General features: G+C 38.4%; 1 protein-coding gene across 11 annotated transcripts in view; it reads right to left on the reverse strand.

The window, feature by feature from the left end:
- CLASP2 (cytoplasmic linker associated protein 2) overlaps positions 1-21,327 on the reverse strand; it is a gene marked incomplete at its 5' end in the record, with an annotated part of 149,009 nt that overhangs the window by 89,859 nt on the left and 37,823 nt on the right. For 10 of the 11 annotated variants that reach the window (XM_082044292.1, XM_082044289.1, XM_082044294.1 and 7 more), the window contains one exon: positions 18,318-18,388. In XM_082044292.1, the coding sequence (XP_081900418.1) occupies positions 18,318-18,388 (71 nt within the window). Of the gene's footprint in view, positions 1-13,507; positions 13,588-18,317; positions 18,389-21,327 lie in introns of those variants that run through there. The other variant, XM_082044285.1, reaches the window with a different exon arrangement.

Here is a 21,327-nt window from a genome sequence, read left to right on the forward strand (position 1 = left end):
ATTTCCTAGTTGTTATTCTGCTCCATATTTCATAGAAATTCACAAAATGGATACATAAAAACAAATATTTATCACTTTGTCCTCTGTCTCTGACCTAGGAATAAAAAGACAGTGAGAAATAAACAGCATTTTCTATATGCTAAGCTCTTATAAAATATTGTTTTGCCTTCATAATTAATTAACTGTAAAACTGGGCATAAAAATGAATTCCACACATTCATCCCCACAAAGGGAAAACATCTTTTCAGAGATCAAATATTTTTGCCCATTTCTGAATATTTTTCCCAAAGGAAAGCCCTTATTTTTTATCCTTGCAGTCTACCAAAGACAAATGCTTCTCCCTTTTCTCCTTTTACTCATGCATGCATTTTCTGCTACACATCCTCCCACAATGTGTCTAACCAGCACTCCCTGTCTCTTTCCTTCCACCCAGATTTTTCAACTTACAATCACAGATCCTCTTGCAGATCAGCCGCCTCATTCCTCTGATAGCTCTTCGATCCCCTCACCCTAGGATGGACCCAGCACCTCACATGGCCATATGCAGTAAAATTCTCAATACTAATCAAAGATTCGATCAAAAACTGCTCGCAAACACCCTGGATCCACCACTGAGATTTGTGCCGGCATCTTTCTCTCCCTTCCCCGCACTCGGTGCTGCACAACCAATGAGCTGCAAGGTGACATCATCTGCTGGGAGCCACTGCCAGAGGAAAAGGTGAAAATTCTCCATGCAAATAAATTCATTCCCACACACCCTGATTTGCCACTATTCTGATCCTTCATTTAAAAAAAAAAAAAAAAAAAAAAAGACGGGCAGACAATACTCTGGGGGTTTGCACTCCTCTTTTCTACAATTTCAGGTTTGTGTGTTTTTAATCAAGAAAGAAATTAATCTCTAGTGACTAAATAAAAGTCTCGATACAAAATATTCAGCCTTCAAAAAAAACCCCGACATATTCCAACAGTAGAATGTAAAGGTTTCTCAATCCACCTAGGGAAGAAGGATTTATCTATAAGCTTGAGCACAGAAACCTATCAACCTATGGTTCCTATAATAAATAAAATGGGCGAGGCTGAGACACAGCTGCATTACAGTAATGAAAGACCAATTTAGCATATTACCTGCTCTAAAACCTGGCATTTCTAAAAAAGAAATTAAATTAATTGCAAAACTTCATTATTTCTGGAATGGTGACTATTTACCCTTTGCTTATTCAGAACTCGCTCCCAATGAAATGTCAACTATTTTTAATAATACAGCCTCCCAAAGGAAGGCAGCTTTCATTAAAAAGGTAAAACAAGGTTTTGTCCAACAGTGTTTGTAGCACTGAATATTAGAACACCCCACATTTAACACGCCCAAGATCACTGCTGCTATAGTTGGTACATTTTTCTACCATTACCAAAAGGTGTGTGTTGCACTAACAAACCTTCACAATTCAAGAAGTAACAAACCACAAGAAATATCTGGGTGTATACTGACATTTTTCACTAACGTTATTTCCTTCTCTCCCACAAACACTGATTTTTAAGAGAACCTTGCTAAGAATAATCGTGTTTGGATATGTAAACCCTCGAAACGGGAGAAAAGGCATCAGGCTCCCCACCACCATCCCGAGTTGCCATGGAAACAGCACTCCTGCTCAGCATACGGGCTGAGGCAGAACACATTTGGATTCCTGCTGCTTTTACTCTTGGTATCTTAAATAGAACCAGACATCAAAGATTTTTGAAACAGGGGAAACCACTAATCCAAATGCCAGACTAAGTGCAATGAACTAAACACTGCAACAGAAGTGTAGATAGTAATGGTTAATATCTGGGATACCTGCAACAGTACAGGTAATTTTAAAACAGCATTAAGAAATATCTTGTAGATTTTTAAACACCATGAACAGATCAACACCAACACATGAATATGCTATCATAAAAACCGATTAAAAGTGAAAATATGTTTTTCAAATAAAAATTGTTTGGTTGCTGCGTTTTTAAGTTTCATAACGAACAGGCTAGACTTTCATGTTACTATCCAACAGCACTACAATGCAGCATTGATATGCAAATATTACACAAGAAGCCTTTAAAAAAAAGTTATTTACAGTACAATCTTAAAAATAGTAAGCACTTACTTGCTCACTAATGCAAGACCTCCTAATCAACAAAAACATAAACATCTCCAAACAAGTTTACTTTGGGAACCAAAGGCTCAGTTAAATTACTTTTATTGTTACCAAGCAAAGGAGTACAGAAGATGAAGAACTGCAGAAGTTACTGCTCAACCCCAAAATGCACAAATAGAATTTCAGAAAAAATGCAAAGGTAAACGTCACACAACATGTCAGTAGCTCGGAAATTATAGGACAATATATTAAACAGTGGTCTCGGTAATACTGTCTAATTACTTTGTCTAATGAATATTCTTTCCATACATTTAAAACATTGTTAACCCTGGATTAAAAACCTACACTATGAAATGGTTTCATACAGTCCACATAAAACCTAGTTTTTAAAATAAACTATTTTTTTCTTTAAATGCATAAATATTTTTGAAAGACACAGAATGGATCTTAACCACTGATACACGGACATTCTTAACTAGATTTTTGATTATATATGTTAAAACAAATTAAAAATTTACAGTCATTTAAAGTGTTCCATAATTATAGTACAGTACCATAGAAGTATGAAATTAATATGTGAAAAAGACCTATTTTAATCCTATTAAGGCTAAATTGATAATGCAGCTTTCTTTTGTTCTAGGTTTGTTTTTAAATAAACATGAGCAGGAAAACTTTGTACTGTCTTTTACAGAAAACAGAGGTTTTCCCCAGGCTTTTGGGCCTTCGCACTTTTGTTTCACTGGGCTATAGCAACAACATAACCCCACGTGATCTTTAGGGACATTCCATTTTCAGAAAGATGTTTAACAGTATTTGTGAATATCTGAAACCTGAAGTCTGTATTTATAGCTGTTAACGAAATGAAAGCATTAGATTTGCTTCCAGTATTGTGTCCTTTCCATGTGCTCCCACTCATGCACAACAATACACTTGTTTTTCTCTCCCATAAAAGCCTTTCCATGTGCTTGAGCACACAGAACCCCAGCTCCAGGTATAAGTGTAACACTGCAAGGTGTCATCAAGGTGCAGTTCTGCTCCAGCCAGCTGAGCCAAACATGTTTATTCTGTGCCCTGGGTTTGCTGATGGCCCAGGGCTGGAGCTGCTGCCACCATGCAGAGCATGACCTTGGTCACTCCATCACCGTCGAAGTGTGACCATAGTGTCAGTCCCATGCAGTCTGCAAACAATGCTGGTTTCTACAACAGGAGTCAGAAAAGCCTACATATAACTGGTATTTCAAAACAAATATATACGAAGGATGCAAGTATTTTCTCATTCTCAAACGGCTAGATAGTTTTCATTCTAGGTAATTTTAAAGGCCAAACAACATTTTTAATGTATCAGATTTTACCTATGTAAATACACCTGAGAGCTGAGAAAGCACTGTCCAAACAGCATTTTCAACAAAGCTCTGAGGTACTATAAAACGGGAATAAAAAGCTGTATGAATTGCTAGCAATGTACAGAACAACTTAAACAAAAAACACAATTAATGAAAGACACTGAACCTCAGCTAAACCTCACAAGGCTGTTCTTGTATTCCATATTTTCATTTTAAATCAAAACGGGTGAAAAGAGTTTCGGAAGTGAGCACACCCCACAGAGAACAGCTTCAAATCTAGTATTTCCAAGAGTTCCTGAAGAAACCTGATGAGAAGCTCACGTTCTCAGTTCGGTACAAGTTCTCCTCCGGATGAACAAGTTCAAAGCAGAAAAACATAACAAAAACAAACAACTCCCACAAAAAAAACCACGAACAAAAACAACACCAAACCAACCAACCAACAGAACCACAAGAAATAGTTGTTCTTGTATTCGGAAAGCTAGAAACACAATATTGAATTTCTAGGCATTAGAGTTTTCTTTCCAATAGAAGAAGGAGCAAGTGAACTGGCATCAATGAACTGCTGTGCATTTTTACAAAACATTTCAGGAGTCAAATGAATATTTCTACTAAAAAGCCCACCCAAACACCCTGCATGACACATCAGGCCCTTGAGTTCACCACACTTTCAAAACGTGGGGGTTTACCAAAGTTATTCTAATATTAAATCCAGACACACCTCTTCAATTAGGAACACAGACCAAAACTCTGAACCACTGCAAAAGTTTGAATACTAAAATTCTTAAGAAACAAACCATGCAATTTGAACTAAAAATAACAAAAATATATGTGATAGCTTTGTGCCTTGTAGCATTACTCTTGGGGGCCAGATTACAAATATGTAGTATCTCTTTTATAAAGTATTCAGAGATATCAAAGGATAAGCATTTACAATCAAACTTGATACACAAAGAACATTCTATTAATAGTACTCCCAATGCTAAAAACGTCTAAACAACCTATTTACTGTGATTTGGCTATAGATCAATAAGGGCAATTACAGATGCATCCAAAGGCAAAGGAGTATCTGAAAGTTTTCGTGTTTAGAAATAAAAAATATATATATTTTAAAGAGAATTAAAATATATTTATTGTTGCTGCAATTCAAGCCTTTACCTTAGCTGATCTTAAGATGCATATAATTAATGTGACATTTAATATCTATCATTTTGTAAGTCACAGTCAATAACAGAAGAAATATAGTATCATCTACATGGCTGTAGAAATAGAAGATCTATATTCTACTCCTGCTACTCAGAAGCAGACAATCACAAACAAACTGATCTTAAAGTAGATCCCCAAGTAACACCACAGACAGGGGAAAACAAAAAAATGGGTCCCCTGCCGTAACACTGAACTAAAGCTGGCCATAAAGGCAAAACTTGATACCGTACCAGTCATATCTAACACTACAACGGCTGTAAAAACCAAATTACAGTATTTTATATTAATGACAGACAAACCAGAGAATATAGTAACTTTAATAAAACTGTTTCTAAACTTTGACTTTTATTAAAAACATGCCCTTTCCAACGTCCATTTTCCTTTCCAGTATTGCTAAGGGGTACTAAATGTTTGCAAACTCCTGCTAACAGCTCCTCTTTCACACCACAAACTCTTTATAATAACATGATTGCAAATTCGTGCCCATGCAAAACAATGATAAGTAGATGAACCCCTCATGATTTCCCAAGTCACTGCCACATCCTGTGCCTACCAAGACACGGACTGCCAGTCACGCCTTGGTGACTTACAAGCACTGACTGCATCAGTTACTCGGAACATCTGGGACAGGATCGTCAGCTCAATTTCAGATGAATGGGTGCAGCCCACAACAACTTCTGTCAAGCACGAAAATGAAGCCCTGAGCGCTACAGATGCATCAGGTTAGTTGATCCTTCTAATCCATACTTCAAGGCAATGTCCCGCATCATTTAGTGAGCACTTTATCCCTTACACATCAGGCATTCGTACAGCCCGAATCTGTTTGTCCTGACACAAAGGACAGGATTCATTTGCTTAAGCACAGTCACCTAAAACCAGTTTGGACAGTCCTGGTCATCCTGTCTGGCTGCCAGCTGACATTCCAGAAGGGCACAGATCTCTTACGGGTCTCCTGTCAGGCCTGTTTGCTTTGCATGGCTGCTGTGGATGCCGCAAGGCACCTCAAACGGCACTAGACATCTATGTCTGGGCAGCTGAATCGCACTTAAGATGCTTCAGATCAACCATAAAGGTGTAATTTCCTGGGCATTCTCCCTGTGTCACAGCAGGTAGAGGGATCTCAAACACGCAGGATGCAAATTCTCATTCAAAACCAAAAACCCGCTTCCCACGATGACGGAGCATGGTTCTTCAGAAGATAAAAGTGTAGTGACAGAAGTAGCATAAGGCCACTTACCAATGGATTTAACTTTACTCCATGGTACCCCCTCTGTTTCTCTGTACACACCTAAAAGAGGCAACTTTACCTATGGTTCGGCGCTGGCAAACGGTTCCCACGTTCTGTGAAACATTTGCTGATGTTCATCAGCAAAATCTCCAACTCTTACCAAAAGAGACTCCTTTTTCCACAGTAACCTCACGAGGTGGAAGGAATTAAAAATACCGATGACAAAAGTAGCTAAATAATACAACTTGGTTCACAAAAAAAACCCAGGTACTAAAGCCAATTGTGAAGCCAAACATATTCCTTCACATGCTAGTTTCTTCAGGAAGTTCCAGTGGACTAGAGTGTCTTCAACAAAGGACAGTCAGTAACAGGAATGAGGCAAATATTAACCACTTAAATTGATACTGCTGATCCCTCAAATTCTGATAAAGCTCCCCTAACTTTTCAACAAGCAAAGTGCAGTACAGCTCTCCTACCTTCCATCGATCAGCTACAGCTCACTGAAAGAGGCTCAGGCCAGATGTGCTTTTTAAAACAAAACAAAAAACAACCAACAACCAAAAAAAGCCACAAACACCAAACACACAACAAGAAAACCTCAATCTAAATGAACAGGGCAAGGGCAAAAGAGAGAAGAATGGAAAACTGAAGAGACTAGACCTGACGGAGACATTTAGAAAAGAAATAACAAGGACTGGCAATGGCACTAGCCACAATAATTATCCATATTTCTTACAACTGAGGTAACTTCGCTCCGAAGCAAAGTTTAATCCCAGTTGCTAGTTCTGGAATATCTCCTTTAAACCCATGTAAGTTACTTTCTCATTTTTACCTATTAAAGTGAAAGACAGTTTCTGCAAATCTTGCTATATTTTTTAACTTTGCAGCATCTGTAAAAATACTTCCACAGTCCAGTTAAATTTGGTAAAATAAACAAATAAATAAACAAATACTTTAGACAGTTTGCAATGCTTGCTATTGGACTTTCCTTTGTTATGTATTTCTCAAATGCTACTCAGTGCAACTTACATAAAACTGGAGATACAGTCAGTATAACTGTACTTTAGAAATCAATCTCACTTTACTTACATGCTTTCCTCAGGCATGTTCAACAGCCTTCTGAATCAACACCTAATAGTCTATAACCTATCAGTAAGCAAAGCACAATTTTAACAGTAAAGGGGGAAGAGAAAGATAGCAAGGGTTTCCAGAATTCATAAGAAGGCAACACTTGAAATAGTATTGAAGATTAAACAGCAAGAAAAACAAACAAACAAACAAAAACCCCAACACCCACCAAACAAAGCCCATACCTAATATGTTATTGCTTTATGCCACATTCTTTGGGGCACACTGCACTATGGCCAGTGCTGAAATGTTAACAAGTAATGTGTCTTTTGGGCAGGGCGGAGGAAAAAAGTGGAGAAAGGACACAGACATGCTTTGTAGAACAAGTTAAAGACCAGTAATTTCTGACAATTTAAACACATTAGAGGTTTTTTACTTGATGCCTGGTAAATCTGTGAGCCACAAAAGAGATTCATAATTTATATCAAAAGTTATGGTTTATTTAACTATTGTATCTGTGTCTGAATTAAGGAATTAGGGCAAGTATGTCTGGTTTAGAGCTGGGCAGTTTTAGTAGGCACCGTTTCTCCTTTTGTGAGAACACTATCCAATCCCAAAGTAGTAGATACTGCCTGCTTCCCTCAGTGTTTCTAAATAGTTTGCAAAAAAATCAACCCTGCAAAGAGATTTTGAGCAATCTATAGAGAAATGCTTTTGACATTTAAGTTGAATAGCAAACCTTGTATTGCTTAAGTTGACTGACTAAAGGACTTCTATCAGGTCAACATACATATCAATCTGTAATAATAAAAAGATATTTTGGCAAACATGAATCTAACTATGTTAATTGTTTAGGTGCCAAGGAACATCACGGAGCTCTTGACATCTGATGAAAGCAAAAAAATATCTAATTTGAAGAAATTACGGTTCTTCTGCAGGCTGTGAAGAGCTTTGCTCTACATCTTTTCTCCTCGGGCTCCAACTGCCCATACCTTTGAGGGCTTTTAAGTGTTTCTCAGTTGAAAAGAAGAATTTTCATATCAATTAAATACAAGCAAAGCTGTACCACAGAAATTTTAAACCAGAAACCATGAAAATCTTATTGCCTATGCTCCACATAGCAGTGAAACTCCTTTGAGGTTTAAATTGTAGTTACTTCTTGTAAGAATCTACCGGCATAGCTGGTTTTCAAAAGGCTCTTTCAAGTCAATCACTGCTCTTTCCTCTTGTAGCTACCAAAGCGTATTTTGATGAAGGACCTGGCAAAGGAAAGAACACACAAAACGCAAACCACAATTCTTTACAACTAAGGTACTTCTATAAATACAATATCCAGAGTGAAATTTCTGATTTAAGTGAATAATAAAGCAAAACCTTCACATTCGAAGGCATTTCAGACACATCAAATGATCCAATTATAGCTGACTTGCTCATCAGTATTTACTACAGTAAGACTTTATTAAAAATAACACGCATCTGTATGGAAAAACTCCTCACATTTAATAGATAACAAAGATGAAAATTAACCCTGCAAGGCAAACACCCAATTTGTGAGGTGAAAGAGTCTTGCAAATCTGTCAAAGAAAATCCTTACTAGACTTTAATTTTCTTGTTAGGCTCTTGGCAGTTCTAATGCTTATTTCCAAACACACCTTAAAAAAAAAAAAAATAAAAAAAACAACAAAAACCCGCACACAAAACAAAACCAAACAAACCTAATATCAGCATTAGTTTGGAATAATCAAAGATATTTCAAAACAAATAAGGATTTCAACTGTAACACAAAATAACTTGTGTTTCTTATGTAACTTTTTCTGAAAAACAAACGGAAACAGACTTCAAAAGCAACCAACACTTTCGGATGGCAGATTAAACATCTCTGGAAATCTTTTTAGTGGACTGGTGCTTCACGTTTAATGAAAACAACAACCATCATCTGCAAGTTCCCCAGAACTGAACACCTAAAATTCCTTGACACTTGAAAAATGTCATTTAGAAACAGGAAGACAAAACTTACTTGTAGTTGCTATTTTAGAATACAAAAACAAAAACAAAAGTGCAGTTATCACTCCAGAATCCATGCTGGTTTTGCGAAAACAACTGTATGTTTGTCATAGGTTTTCAGCTTCGTTTTCTAAGTAAGAAGTGCTCCAAGTTGCATATTTCTTCCTTGAATTATTTTTTTAATTCACAACAGTGTTGAACCTCGCTGTATTCATCCATTCTCTGAGTAGAAACACTGTCTTTTCATATAGCCCTTGGCTTGTTTACACATTCCATCGCTCTCCCACTCAGTTGTTTCACTGTCCCACTGCTCTTTTACTGCTATTAGCAACGGTACGTGCACTTTATAGACAAAACACTACTCAGAATCTCTGTTAATCACTGGGAGTACCATATGACCTTACCATGAAAAGAAGCTTTGCACTGGTTTGGTTCAGAACAGCAATAGAACTCCAGCTCACAGTATTTGCCCTTCATTTCTCAGGCACAGTGAGTAAAGCCTTTTCCCAACCCAATGTGCCCACCAACTGCTGACAATGGGAGTGTGGAGCAACCACAAGGAAAGGAACCAGTGCAGGCACAGTCAGCATGTTAAAAAAAACAGGCCCAAAGAAGAAGAGAAAAAAGGAACAAACAGTGCACTTTTATCCCCCAAAAGAAACTTCTGGTACTATATTTTCTTCCCCTGCCCAGGAAACAGCTCTGGATAGTACAAAGCACCACAGTTACATCCTGTGCATTTTCTAGGCCTGTGCAGTAACTGCTCCATTACCATCATTCACTGGACTCTGTTGATTTACTAATAAAAAGCCTCCTCCCTCTTACTTCAGGAAAGTAAAATGGGAAATACACATCAGAAATGCATATGCACCACAATTATTTTATATATATATATATTTTTTTTAAATCAAGCTAATGTTTAAACATCACTATAGCCTCTGTACCTTTAGTATGTCATTTTTTTTTCAGCCAAAAGTGGGTGCCATACAGCTTTAATATTTTACATTTCACAGAAACTACTAATCAGATTAAAGACTTAGGAAGACAGTCTTCCCTCAGAAGAATATCAGGGAATGGAAGATAATTGTTTCTGTGCTTAAGGATCATGCATACGTTAATGAAGTATTTTGGAAGAAGACAAACCCCATAATTCGATATGCATATGTAGTGAGATACGAGGATAATTCCTATTCATAAACCAGTCACATATGCTTTATCATCTGAAATCTGACAAGTGCTTAAAGTCATGAAACATCATTACATTGTATAGCATTTAAATAAAAATCCACTAATAAATAAAAAAGTTGATTTATCTCATTTATTATATGATTTAAAATAGCATACTTAGTACATACTAGTGCAACGAATGCGTGCACCAAATATGCCCTCTTACAAAGCTGATTATATGCTTTTAGATAGCTCTCAGATACCTTATGTCTGTTACTGCAATATGTTTAGTATATCTTAAAAAAAAATATGTCTAATCTATGGCCCCTCATAGTTTTAGGCAGATAATTTTGTCTTTATTCTACCTACCTTGTTCAACTCGGAGCAAGACAGTTCCTTACCTATGAAACAACAAAGTACCCTGTTTCCCCAAAAATAAGACCTACCCTGAAAATAAGCCCTAGCATAATTTTTCAGGATGCTCAAAATATAAGCCCTGCTCCAAAAATAAGTCCTAGCTAAAGTTCATTTAAAAAGTCAATTTAAGTAGTGTCCAGGCAGCTATATGTGTAAAAACAAAACAAAACAAAAACAACAACACATGTTTTGAAGGAAAAACTGTATAAAGCCCTGTCTTATTTTCAGGGAAACAGGGTAGCAGAGCACAAGGTGAGGAAGCACTTGCTGGAAGCCACCAAATTACAAACCCCAAAGAGAACGCACAACACGATGTGCCGCACTGCAATTCTGCCAGCGACCTCCTAAACACTCTAATCTGGTTATCAGCGGATAAGGCAGAAATGCATTAACCTCTCCAAGGAACGAGAAATCCAGAGCAAGGAAAGGTTCCTGACTGGTTTTCCTCAGCAGCCTCAGAACACAACCTATGGGTCAAATGCACACTTACATTCAGATGAGTATGTGAAATGCCTTTAAGACTGAGACAGCGTGTGCTTTCCCACTGGCACGCATTCAGTACACCAGAAGTAACAGCCCATTTGCTTGCTGGGCCACAAACACAGTACTGCCTTTTTATTTTTTCCTCCACATTCTTCCAACAAAAGACTGGAGAGCTTGAGCCAGTTAACATGGGAGCAAACAGAAAATCTGGCTCTTCCCTTTAATCTTTACTTGAGAAATCAGATTAAGATTCAGCAGTTAAGCACCACATTTTATTTACATTTCTGGTTGTGCTCAAGAAAGCTGAAAAAAAAAACCCAAGAGGTTACAGTAAGTCAGTATCCCGCACTCAAGATAAAATGTTGAAACTATCACCTCTCCATATAGCATTTCCAGACATACCCTGCTCAATTTCATAATGTATCTAGGCTGATTAAGTGAGCAAGCCAAATAAAATAAATAAAAAATTCTCTTCTCTGTAGTATCTGCACAACACCATCCAGAAAATCAGCATAGTCTCACAAATAATAAGTTAGACATACGTACTGGCCACAAAAGAGTGATTTTGTCAAGGAAAGACATTTCTCAAAGGCTACAGAAACACTAACCTTAAAATAGATCGTTTCTTTTATGTTGCACATATTAGGAAGATGCGTAAGATATTTGCAAAACAAAAGACCGTGGCAAAACCTACATTTAAATTCAGAGAAAAAGATCAAAAAGTTTTCTGAATAGTAACTAAGGTTTTGTTTTCCCTAGCAGTTTCATAACCCAACGTCAGAAGACCGAATTCCTTGTAAATGTGGTAAGCAGTAGTTTAAAGAGAGACCAACAGCTACATAATCATCCTACACACTCTTAATTGTATCTGGCATTATTGCTCAAAGCTCCTACACAGAGCGTCAGCTGACTGCCTGAACAGCACTTTGTTCTTAGTGCCTTTGTTAATGATGAATTAAATTATACAGAAGAGACCTCCACAACCACCCTTATTTTATAAACATCGACCATTACAGAACCACAAAAATCCTATGTCTCTGCCTAGGGAATACAGTTATTTCTTAACATACTATAACTTGCATCCTTAATCTGCAAATCATCACAATCCATGTTTACAACATGCAGAACTGTGTTGCTTCACAGGAGGGAAACAAAGAGAAAGAAAAACATCCCCAGAAAAAAAATCTCAACAAGAGTGAGCTTACTACATATTTAGTTCTACAAAGACCATGACTTCCCTTTCGTCTTGCAGATCACATGACAAACAAAAATACAAACATTATAGTTTAAAAAAAAAAAAATCTGGGCAGTTCTCTAAAGTCCAGCCTTAATTTCACTGCTCCCGTCACACCGATTACCTCTTTTAGCCTCTAACATACCAAAGAACTAAGAGAAAAATGTATGTTTCAGGACACCTTAAGAAAAGGTCTGTCTCAGGACTCTTATTACCAATGTTTCAGCAAATCAGACAAAATATTTACCTTAATCTAAGTATGTGATCTTTATAAGACCATCTTCCTTAATGCTCTCTAAAACTATATATGTAATCACTTGTAAAAACACAGCCCTTCTACTACATTCCTAAACTTGCTGCAAGTCAAAAGAACTCTTCTCACGTTTCTCTGGAAATAACACATATGTAGAAAGTCGTGAAGTTATTAAGCTCAAAGAACCTGCTGTCATACAGAACCAAGAGATGTAATAAAAATAAAACATTATATCCAGTTCTTAATCAAAACACGGCAATATAGTCTTTACTGACCTACTTTCCATTGGTTTGTGTAACAATACACTGTGCAGTGAAGGAAACATAGTAACATCCCCTGTCTTTATTAAATATATATTCCTAGCAGTAGAAGCAAGGCACTTCTATAGCTACACCGGATTACTCTTAAGTTTCTTCACGAAACAGAGCAAATTAACGCATGCTTGTTTATAAAGCAGGATAGTAAAATACAGTCTTATCTTACAAGGCTGGCTAACACAAGCAGGGCTGAGACAAGAGGAGCAAACAGAACGCCAACATGAAAATGCATGCAGAGTGGAAACTGCCAGCGCTGTAAATAATTGAGACCACGGGCCCTCCCAGAAATCCACGCGTGGTTAAAATTTAAAAAAACGACCAGAGCGGCTGCGCCCGCTGCCCCGGGGACCCTCCGAACCGCATCGGGATGAGATGTCAACCTGCCGTTCAGACTTAACCCAGCCAAACCTCGCTCTGGGTGGCGGACGCGGAGCAGCAGAGTGGCGGAGCCGCCCCCCCCCATCACGGGAGGGCATCGCCCGGTCCCGGCGGGCCCCTCCGCCCACCCAGCGCCCTGACCGACCTGCGCGCCCCGCCGGCGGCACAGCACCGCTCCCCGGGCTCCTCCGCGGGGCTTGCAAACGACCCCCGCTCCCCACACCCTTCCTCCCGGCCCCTCAGCCGCCGGCAGGGGCAGCGCCAGTGCCTTGGGGCGCGCACTCACCGTCCCCCACAGCCATCATGCCGCGGCGGGTGCCGGCTCCCTGCCGCAACAGCCGCCGCCGCCTACGCTTCAAAATAGCAGTCCCGCCTCAGGAGGGAACACCCCCCCGCCCCTTCCTCCGCGCCTCCCGCCAGCGCGCCTGGCCCGGCCCCGTCCCACCGGGGACTTTTACTTGCGCTCCTCCTTCCTCGCCCGCCCCCGCCGCGGCGGTCACGTGCCCCGCGGGCTCCGCGCCTGCCCGGGCCCTTCCGCCGCGGGCAGCGGGGCGGCGCAGGTCCGCCCGCGGGGGGAAGGCTCGCCCGTGGGGTGGCGTGTTCCCCCACGGAACACGATGCGAGCTGCTTCCTGCGCAGCTGCTGCCATTGGGACGGGCGTTCCGCAAAAATAAATCGATTTTTTAAAAATAAATTAAAAAAAAATACAGGAAGCGTAAGACAGCTGTTTGAAGAAAGGTGCTATTTGACAGCGCTCCGTGGAAATCCCATCAAAACTTTACGAGAAGCAGCTCTTTAAAGCGGGCAGGCAAGAGAGCATTTTGCAGTGGTGCGGGAATTATAATGAAAACCCACCCACAGAGCCTGAACTCCTGTCTCCAGTTTACTCCCAAATCAACGTTTTCAGTGGCATACTGAAAAAGCGCAATCCAATAAAATGGTTTAAAAACCCCAACGTTGTTCCAATTTACTTCAGCTTGCCTAAGGAAGAGCTCAAAACACAGATGGACACATGGCCGTAACACACAGAGCTTGTAAACCTTGCATTCGCAGGAGCCTGGGCACACTTCTGCAGAATAGTAATTCAAAATACCATGCAAATTCCTTAAAAAACAGTGGAAGCATCAGCCTGCTGAGGCACTTTGCCTCTAAATGGGCTTAAACTGACCACTACGCTTCAGTGGTCAGTGAATTCTCCTCTTTAAAATTATGAAGCAGCAAGAGCAACGGCTGAAATTTAAAATAACGTGGCTGCACTCTGACCATTCACATTGAGCAAGCAAAAGAAATACATGTAGCTCAAAACCCTGTAAATTAATCGTGGCATCTACCACCAGTTTCCGTATTTCCCAAACTACACGCGTTCATACTGTGCCACACTGGTGAGCTCTGGCAGACTGTGTCGTCATTGTCTCCATAGTAACTATATTTTCCAAAAGAAAACAGCAAAGGAAAATAAAAAACAAGAACGTAATGTGGAAAAACAGATATACACATGTGCTATGGATTTTTATTTGCCAGCTCCCCTTCCCCCCCCCTTTTTTTTTTAACAGAACGTTTGCCTCGACTGCATCTTTATCACCCATAACACAGCTCCCCCAATAGCCACGATACTAACATCACTTTATCCTACCTGTCACATTTTATGTGTGTAAAGCTAAACCTGTGAGGCGTACCATTAAAATGGGAAAATTGCATGGGTTGAATAGAGATGTACCGTTTATATTCAGCTCAAGTCACTCTGTCCGCTAGATGAGGCGAAGTAGAGAGCTCAATATTATTATTTTCCTTACTTTTAATTCCCTGTCTCAAAATTTACACTACTACTCGATATAGGAGTCTGTTTAAATTCTGTTAGAGAAAACAGTATTTACAAATCTCAGGCAGCAGAAACAAGTGCTTTTGCAGCTTTGAGATTGGCTGCCAGTTCTGTTTCCATAGAAATGAACATTCATTTGCTGAAAAATTGGGAGGTGCTTTAAAGAACCTTCTCCAGTTTACAGGGACACATATATTTCTGCTGTAGTGAAAGGGCAAAATTAGCAGCACATGTAAGATTTTGCTTAATAGGCAAACATCCTGACATGATTCTCTTAATATGCAACATCATTATGAATGTAAACAAACCCCAAGGTTTTCATAGCAGCTAATTCATTCACATAATTGACATTAAAGAAATGATGTCTGGTTTTACTACCTGCTGCTGAGGGCAAGGGAAGATGGGGGAAGGAGAGAAAATAATTTAAAAAAATATAATGGAAGGTCAGTTGGAAAGGCAAGTTATCAGTATGATATTATTTAAGCCCGTAAGTTGCCCTCATCAAGCAAAAGCAACGACTCTTGCCCAGTGCCCTTGTGCCTCCTTATCTGTTGGCTTTTGAAACTGCTTGGTACATCCTGCCCCAATTACTCCATCCATACTTGTGTCAATGTGCTTGTCACCTCTTCCACCCTCCAAGAGGATCCTGTCAGCCTCCAACGGTAACTCGTTGCCCTCCTCCTCTTTGCAGTTTCATCAGGCATCAGATTCAATAAAGGAAGATGGTAACGCTCAGACTAAAGGGGCCGTTCGTGCCAGGTCTGCTCTAACACAGCCACAGGGATAAGAAGACATTAAATCTACCAGTGTGTGTGAGACTGCAGGTAAGGTATCTTTTCCTCTCCTCCCTGTATTTGTGCCAACATACCTAGCCATACCAACACAATGTTTTTAAAACCTGATATGTTTAATCATGTTAGCACAAAACTTTTTTAATATATATTTGTTTTGATTACTAAAGTACTATGGAAAACACTCCTGTGGCTGCGAGTTTTGAGGAGTTTATTTTTTATTTTCTCCTCCTCAGCACATGCTGAATAAAGAGACTGAACAACTGACATTAGTATCACTTGATAAAAGAATCCTCAGTCACATCTCTGAGTTCTCAGAAATTAGGTCAACACAACAAAGATTTACTGCCACAGCAGTGTCACTCGGGACCACGAAGAAGCTGATATCTTCCACAGTTGTATAAGCAAGCCCTTCCCCATCTATCACACACTGAAGAGAATCCTCATCAGTGCAGTTAACTTATCTGGGAAAGTAGCTCAATCTGGCCAAAAAGCCCTCCTTTTGCTGGTAAAAAGGTCCACTAGAGAGCTGCACCAGTCTGATTATATTAAAGCCTGTTGAACAGTTTTTCGTTTCCTCCTCCCTCCTTTGGAAACATTCCCCCCTACTTTCCTAAACCCAACTCCAAAATATCCAAAGCACTACAAAAATCTTCAACGCTGTAACAGATGTATTTAGACATAAAAATTTGGCCTTTATCCGAATATGTTTGGTAAAGCTCCTAAAAGGAAAGAAAACTGGTAACAAGGCTACAGGAATTCAACAGTAAATTTCAATCTACACGTGCAAGTAGTAAACACAAATTATCCTTCAGGGAATAATGAAGGACAAAGCCAAGACAAAGCACTAACAATGGAAGAGTATCTTTTCAATAAATTTAAAAATTGTCTAGATGGATGCAACAGGTAAACTCGGTTCAAGCAAATATTCTGAAACCAAGGTACTAGAGGGATTCTGTCTCTATGGTACCAAACAGAATCATACTAACTTTTGCCACCTACAAGACAAAATAAATAGTTTATACTGCTGCAGATCAGCATTAATATCTGTATTTTACAGACGAAATGAAACTGGTTTAAAGAGAAACTTAATCAACTCTCTTACAATAGAGACAAAAAGCTGAGAAGTGCTATGTAAACCAGTCCAGCAATGTCGTATTCACATTTTCAGATATATTTAACTTATTTCAATGCATTTACATTCCCTCATGTAACTTTCTCTGTTCTCCTGAGAACTACCGACACAAATAAAATACATGTAAAATGAATCTTTGAACCTCTCAAACCTGTGCAGCAGTATTAACTTTAAATACAAAAGATAATGGTTTACCCTTCCAAAATGAGTAAATTTACAATTCAACAGAGCATTTATGTAAAACATCTTTCCCCCAAATTAGTATGCTTTTTAATATTAATCTTTACAAATCTATTTTTGTATTTTTCAAGTGTTCAAGAATAGCAATGTTTTATTTCAAAGCAGAATGCAGCACAGAAACTCCTACTGCCTCAAAGGTTGTAAAAACACACTCCTTTGAACCTACAGTCTTCTGTTTTCACACTAACAAGAAAAGCGTGAGAATATTTAAAATGAAAAGGTATATTTGAGTACATTAACAAATCATATGCATTCCTCAAAATATTTCTGCTCTTGCACAGTTACACTTTTTAGATCTAGAAGAGCCTCCTCTTCAGTCAGCATAGTTGCTTTGAAAAGAAAATGAACATCAAAAACCCTCCACCGTAAAACAAAATCTACAGATTCCTTGCAGACTGATAATGACGCTTTCAAAACCAACTATATTAAAGCCAGTGCCACACCACCTCCCTTGTTGTGCTCTTATGCAACAGTTTTTTCTTAAATTATAGTTTCAAGTAAGAAAGAATTATGGGTTTGCTCTTTCACACTATAAAATACTGTATCAAGAATGCAGTAGGAAGCAACAAGGATTCTCTGCACAACGGGTTTTCTTTTCATAAAATACACCAACAATAATGAGCTCAAACTCAGTGAAGACAGTCTTAACTTCAACATTTGTCTTGGAATGCTGCAGTCACTTACTTCTACAATTTAAAAATCCATGGATTATAAACCTTATAAATCATTTTAACCGAGAAGAAATCAAACACAGCCATCACTAAATTACCATTTTCTGTTAGAAACATACTGTAAGATAGGATATGGTTCATCTGATCCTTCTTCCCCTCACATAAATACTTCGCAGCATTCTTGTATTCTCTACTGAGCACATATGTAAGTTGTTAAAGATTCACTGCTTGCTTCCATGCAGTTTCAACACCTTTTTCAATTGTATTCTGACTGCAGTCCAGCTAATACTTTCAGTAATGCAGCACATTTGTTTCACTGTCTCATTTTCTCAGTATTTACACGTTTTCATTCATCCATCTCACATTGATAATGCTAGTATTTAAATTTTATCTTCTATCAATCTCAAGCTGAAAATAAATACATCATCTTTCATACTCACCACTGATGTTGCTTGAAATCATATTTCCAGAGTTTCTTACTTCATCAAATTTTGCAAAGATTGTTTGCAACCTGTAAAGAACAACAATAAAATATTTTTACATCTCTGAAATCAGTTTATGATCATACATAAAGCAGTAAGGCAGAATATACAAGGGATTAAGAGTATCAAGAAACAATTCCTAAAGGATTTAAGTCTCTTAAGTTAGTTAAACATCTTAAAACAACTGCAGGGAAACCCTAAGTCATCTTAGCAAAGAACAAAACTGAGCATCATTATTAGCATGATTAAAATAACTAAAATTCTGAAGGTCAAGTTCAGTAATATTATATATTGGATTCAGAGGGCTGATATTACTCTATTTTTACACAACAGTAAAAGGCAACAACTTGAACTATGGAATGTTCATGTGGTGAAAAAAAATGGATTACTATTTAATTTGTTCTGAGACAATTATTAGTTTTCCTCAAAATTTCCTCAGTTTTATTATGAAAATACTTTCATAGTAGCACTTCCACAGGAAAAAACAAAAACAAAACAACAAACTTTTCTCTAAATTTAAGGTAAACTAAAAACTTTAGTTCTGTTCAACTCTCACACCACTGATTTAAATTCTCACAACAGAAAACACACTGCAAGTGCTTAGCTACAGGTAAATAGCAAAAAAAAACCCCAAACAAAACCCAACCAATCACACAAAAAAACAGACCTGAAAAAAGTCTAAATTTGCAATCTAGTCCCACAAAGTAGAAAATGCAATTCAGGCAAAGAAGCTGGCAAAATGCTTAAACAGTCATTTCTCATCACTTCTGCAGAAAACTCAATAAAGGCAGTGGAAGTATCTCACATAAAAAATGTGACTCACGGGCCAGCAACGGGTTTGTATTGATATAATGCACTGTTCAACTGCACACAACTGAGAATATTTTCTTACATTTCTCTAAATACTTTTCTTCATTTTAGACAAATCATGGTAATATCTAACATGCATGTGAAGTTTTAGCTACTAGACTAGCAGGACTGGATCCTGACCTTAAATGCAGAGAGTTATGAACTACGAATCTCGTGATAGTCTGCAACTCTCCAAAAAGGTACAGTTCAGCTACATTACCTGTATGACTCAATGAAAATTTGCTAAAAGAGCGGCTTTTACAACTCGCAATCCAAACTATTGTAAGACAAACCAAGAAAAATGGCTAAGAACAGCGCTTGGGTATGGAAATTCTCACAACACATAAAGGAGCAAAGTCAAGGACACACAAAGATTTAACTTCAGCATTTCCATATGCACACCTCACTTTCAATGATCCATGTCGAGGGCTGTGCACAGTCTGCCTTCTCTGACACACTGCATTCCCCTTTCACTCACCAGTACCTTTTTCTAATTTACCTCATTTATCTAATAAAGAAGAATGTGATGAAATCGTGAAACACAGGCAGACAACAGCATAAAAAGCCTGAGCCTTTCCCCACACTTTCCAATCCTTTAGGACTCTCACAGTGCAGCACTTTTACCTTCCAAATACTTCAAAGCAATCTGCCACAGAGCAAATTTGTCCTGTACTTAACAGGCCACAACAAGAACGACCTGGATTTAGCTAAGAACTCCACAAAAAGGCTTAGCCTCCTGCAAGCATCTACAAAAACAAAAACAAAACCCGCCTTAATCATGTAAGTCAATAACCCATACAACAAACCAGTAGTTATTCTACCATCTAAGCTTATCCTGAAACTGTATGTAGCTCACTGGTACTTTGCATAAACTTCCCCTAACATACATGTGATTCTTCTCTCTGGACCTTGTTCTCCTCTCCCTTTTGTGCCACCATTGCATTTACAGCCATTGCAGCCACAGCAAAGCGTCTGAAATGGCAGCAGCAATTCACAAACATCAGACTACACTGTCTCTTAATGAGAAGGTCAATTAGTAAACCAAAGGCAACGTATGCCGAAATTATATTTTTGCACTTCAACCTGAAAAAGTAAAGCTACAGTTATTATATGAAATGCTTTTCGGGTACTAGCATTTGCTAATGACACATGAAATGCCATTAAAATGCCGTGTGCTTTCAAACGTACAAAGTGAAAAGTTCACACAAGAATCAATACACACAGCAATCCACTACACCATCATGCTTTCATAAAAGTTAATGCATTTGCTTTGTACATACCACAGGAAGTATTTTTACTGTTTGCCAGTGACTGTGAGTTCCCCTTGACACTGCTGGATTCCATACCAAACACTACATTAAGAGTCTGTCTGGTTCATGAGGAGGATTTAACACCACAGCTGAAAGGCTGAAACTGTTACCCTGAGAGAAACTGAAGACTAGAGAAAGTAACAGGTTTCCTTTAAAATTTCACTTTGATTTTTATATCCTGTCAGGCTGATGTTATGCATTTGGCACACATATTTTAGAGAATACAAAAGAAAATATTTCCTGCTCTTTTGAACTTAGCTTTCAAAAATGTTTTCTTGAGTGTTTTAAAGAGAAGAGAAAAATTAAATTATTCCTTATAAATACATTATAATAATACACACGTTGCCTCTCACTCTGGACAAAATATCTGATAAAGTACTTACTATGAACATTAAAAAAATGTGTTTGTCAGCACTGGATGCTATGTAATCAGTGGTGCAGGTTGGAGAACACCACAGTACTGCCATTCCTAAAGCTTTCAAAGCATGTCTCCATGGCCAGAGGAACACTCTGTAGTATTTTGTCATAATTAAAAAAAAAAAAAAAAAATCCAGTAAAACACAGTTGACAAAATGGTCAAGCACTACTGTAGATACAACCCTCTCTTTAGTACAGCTTACGGGAACTGTAACTACCACTTTGCAACGATTCTCACAACAAGTTTCTTCCTACCTCTCCTTCCACATAGCTCTTCATAGAATCATTTTAGTTGGAAAAGACCCTCAGGATCATTGAGTCCAGCCATAATCTATCTCTGGCTCTAAAACATGTCCCTAAAAACCTCATCTAAATGCCTTTTAAACACCTCC

This window comes from Streptopelia decaocto (assembly GCF_964273445.1).
Source record: "Streptopelia decaocto genome assembly, chromosome: 2".
Taxonomy (NCBI): domain Eukaryota; kingdom Metazoa; phylum Chordata; class Aves; order Columbiformes; family Columbidae; genus Streptopelia; species Streptopelia decaocto.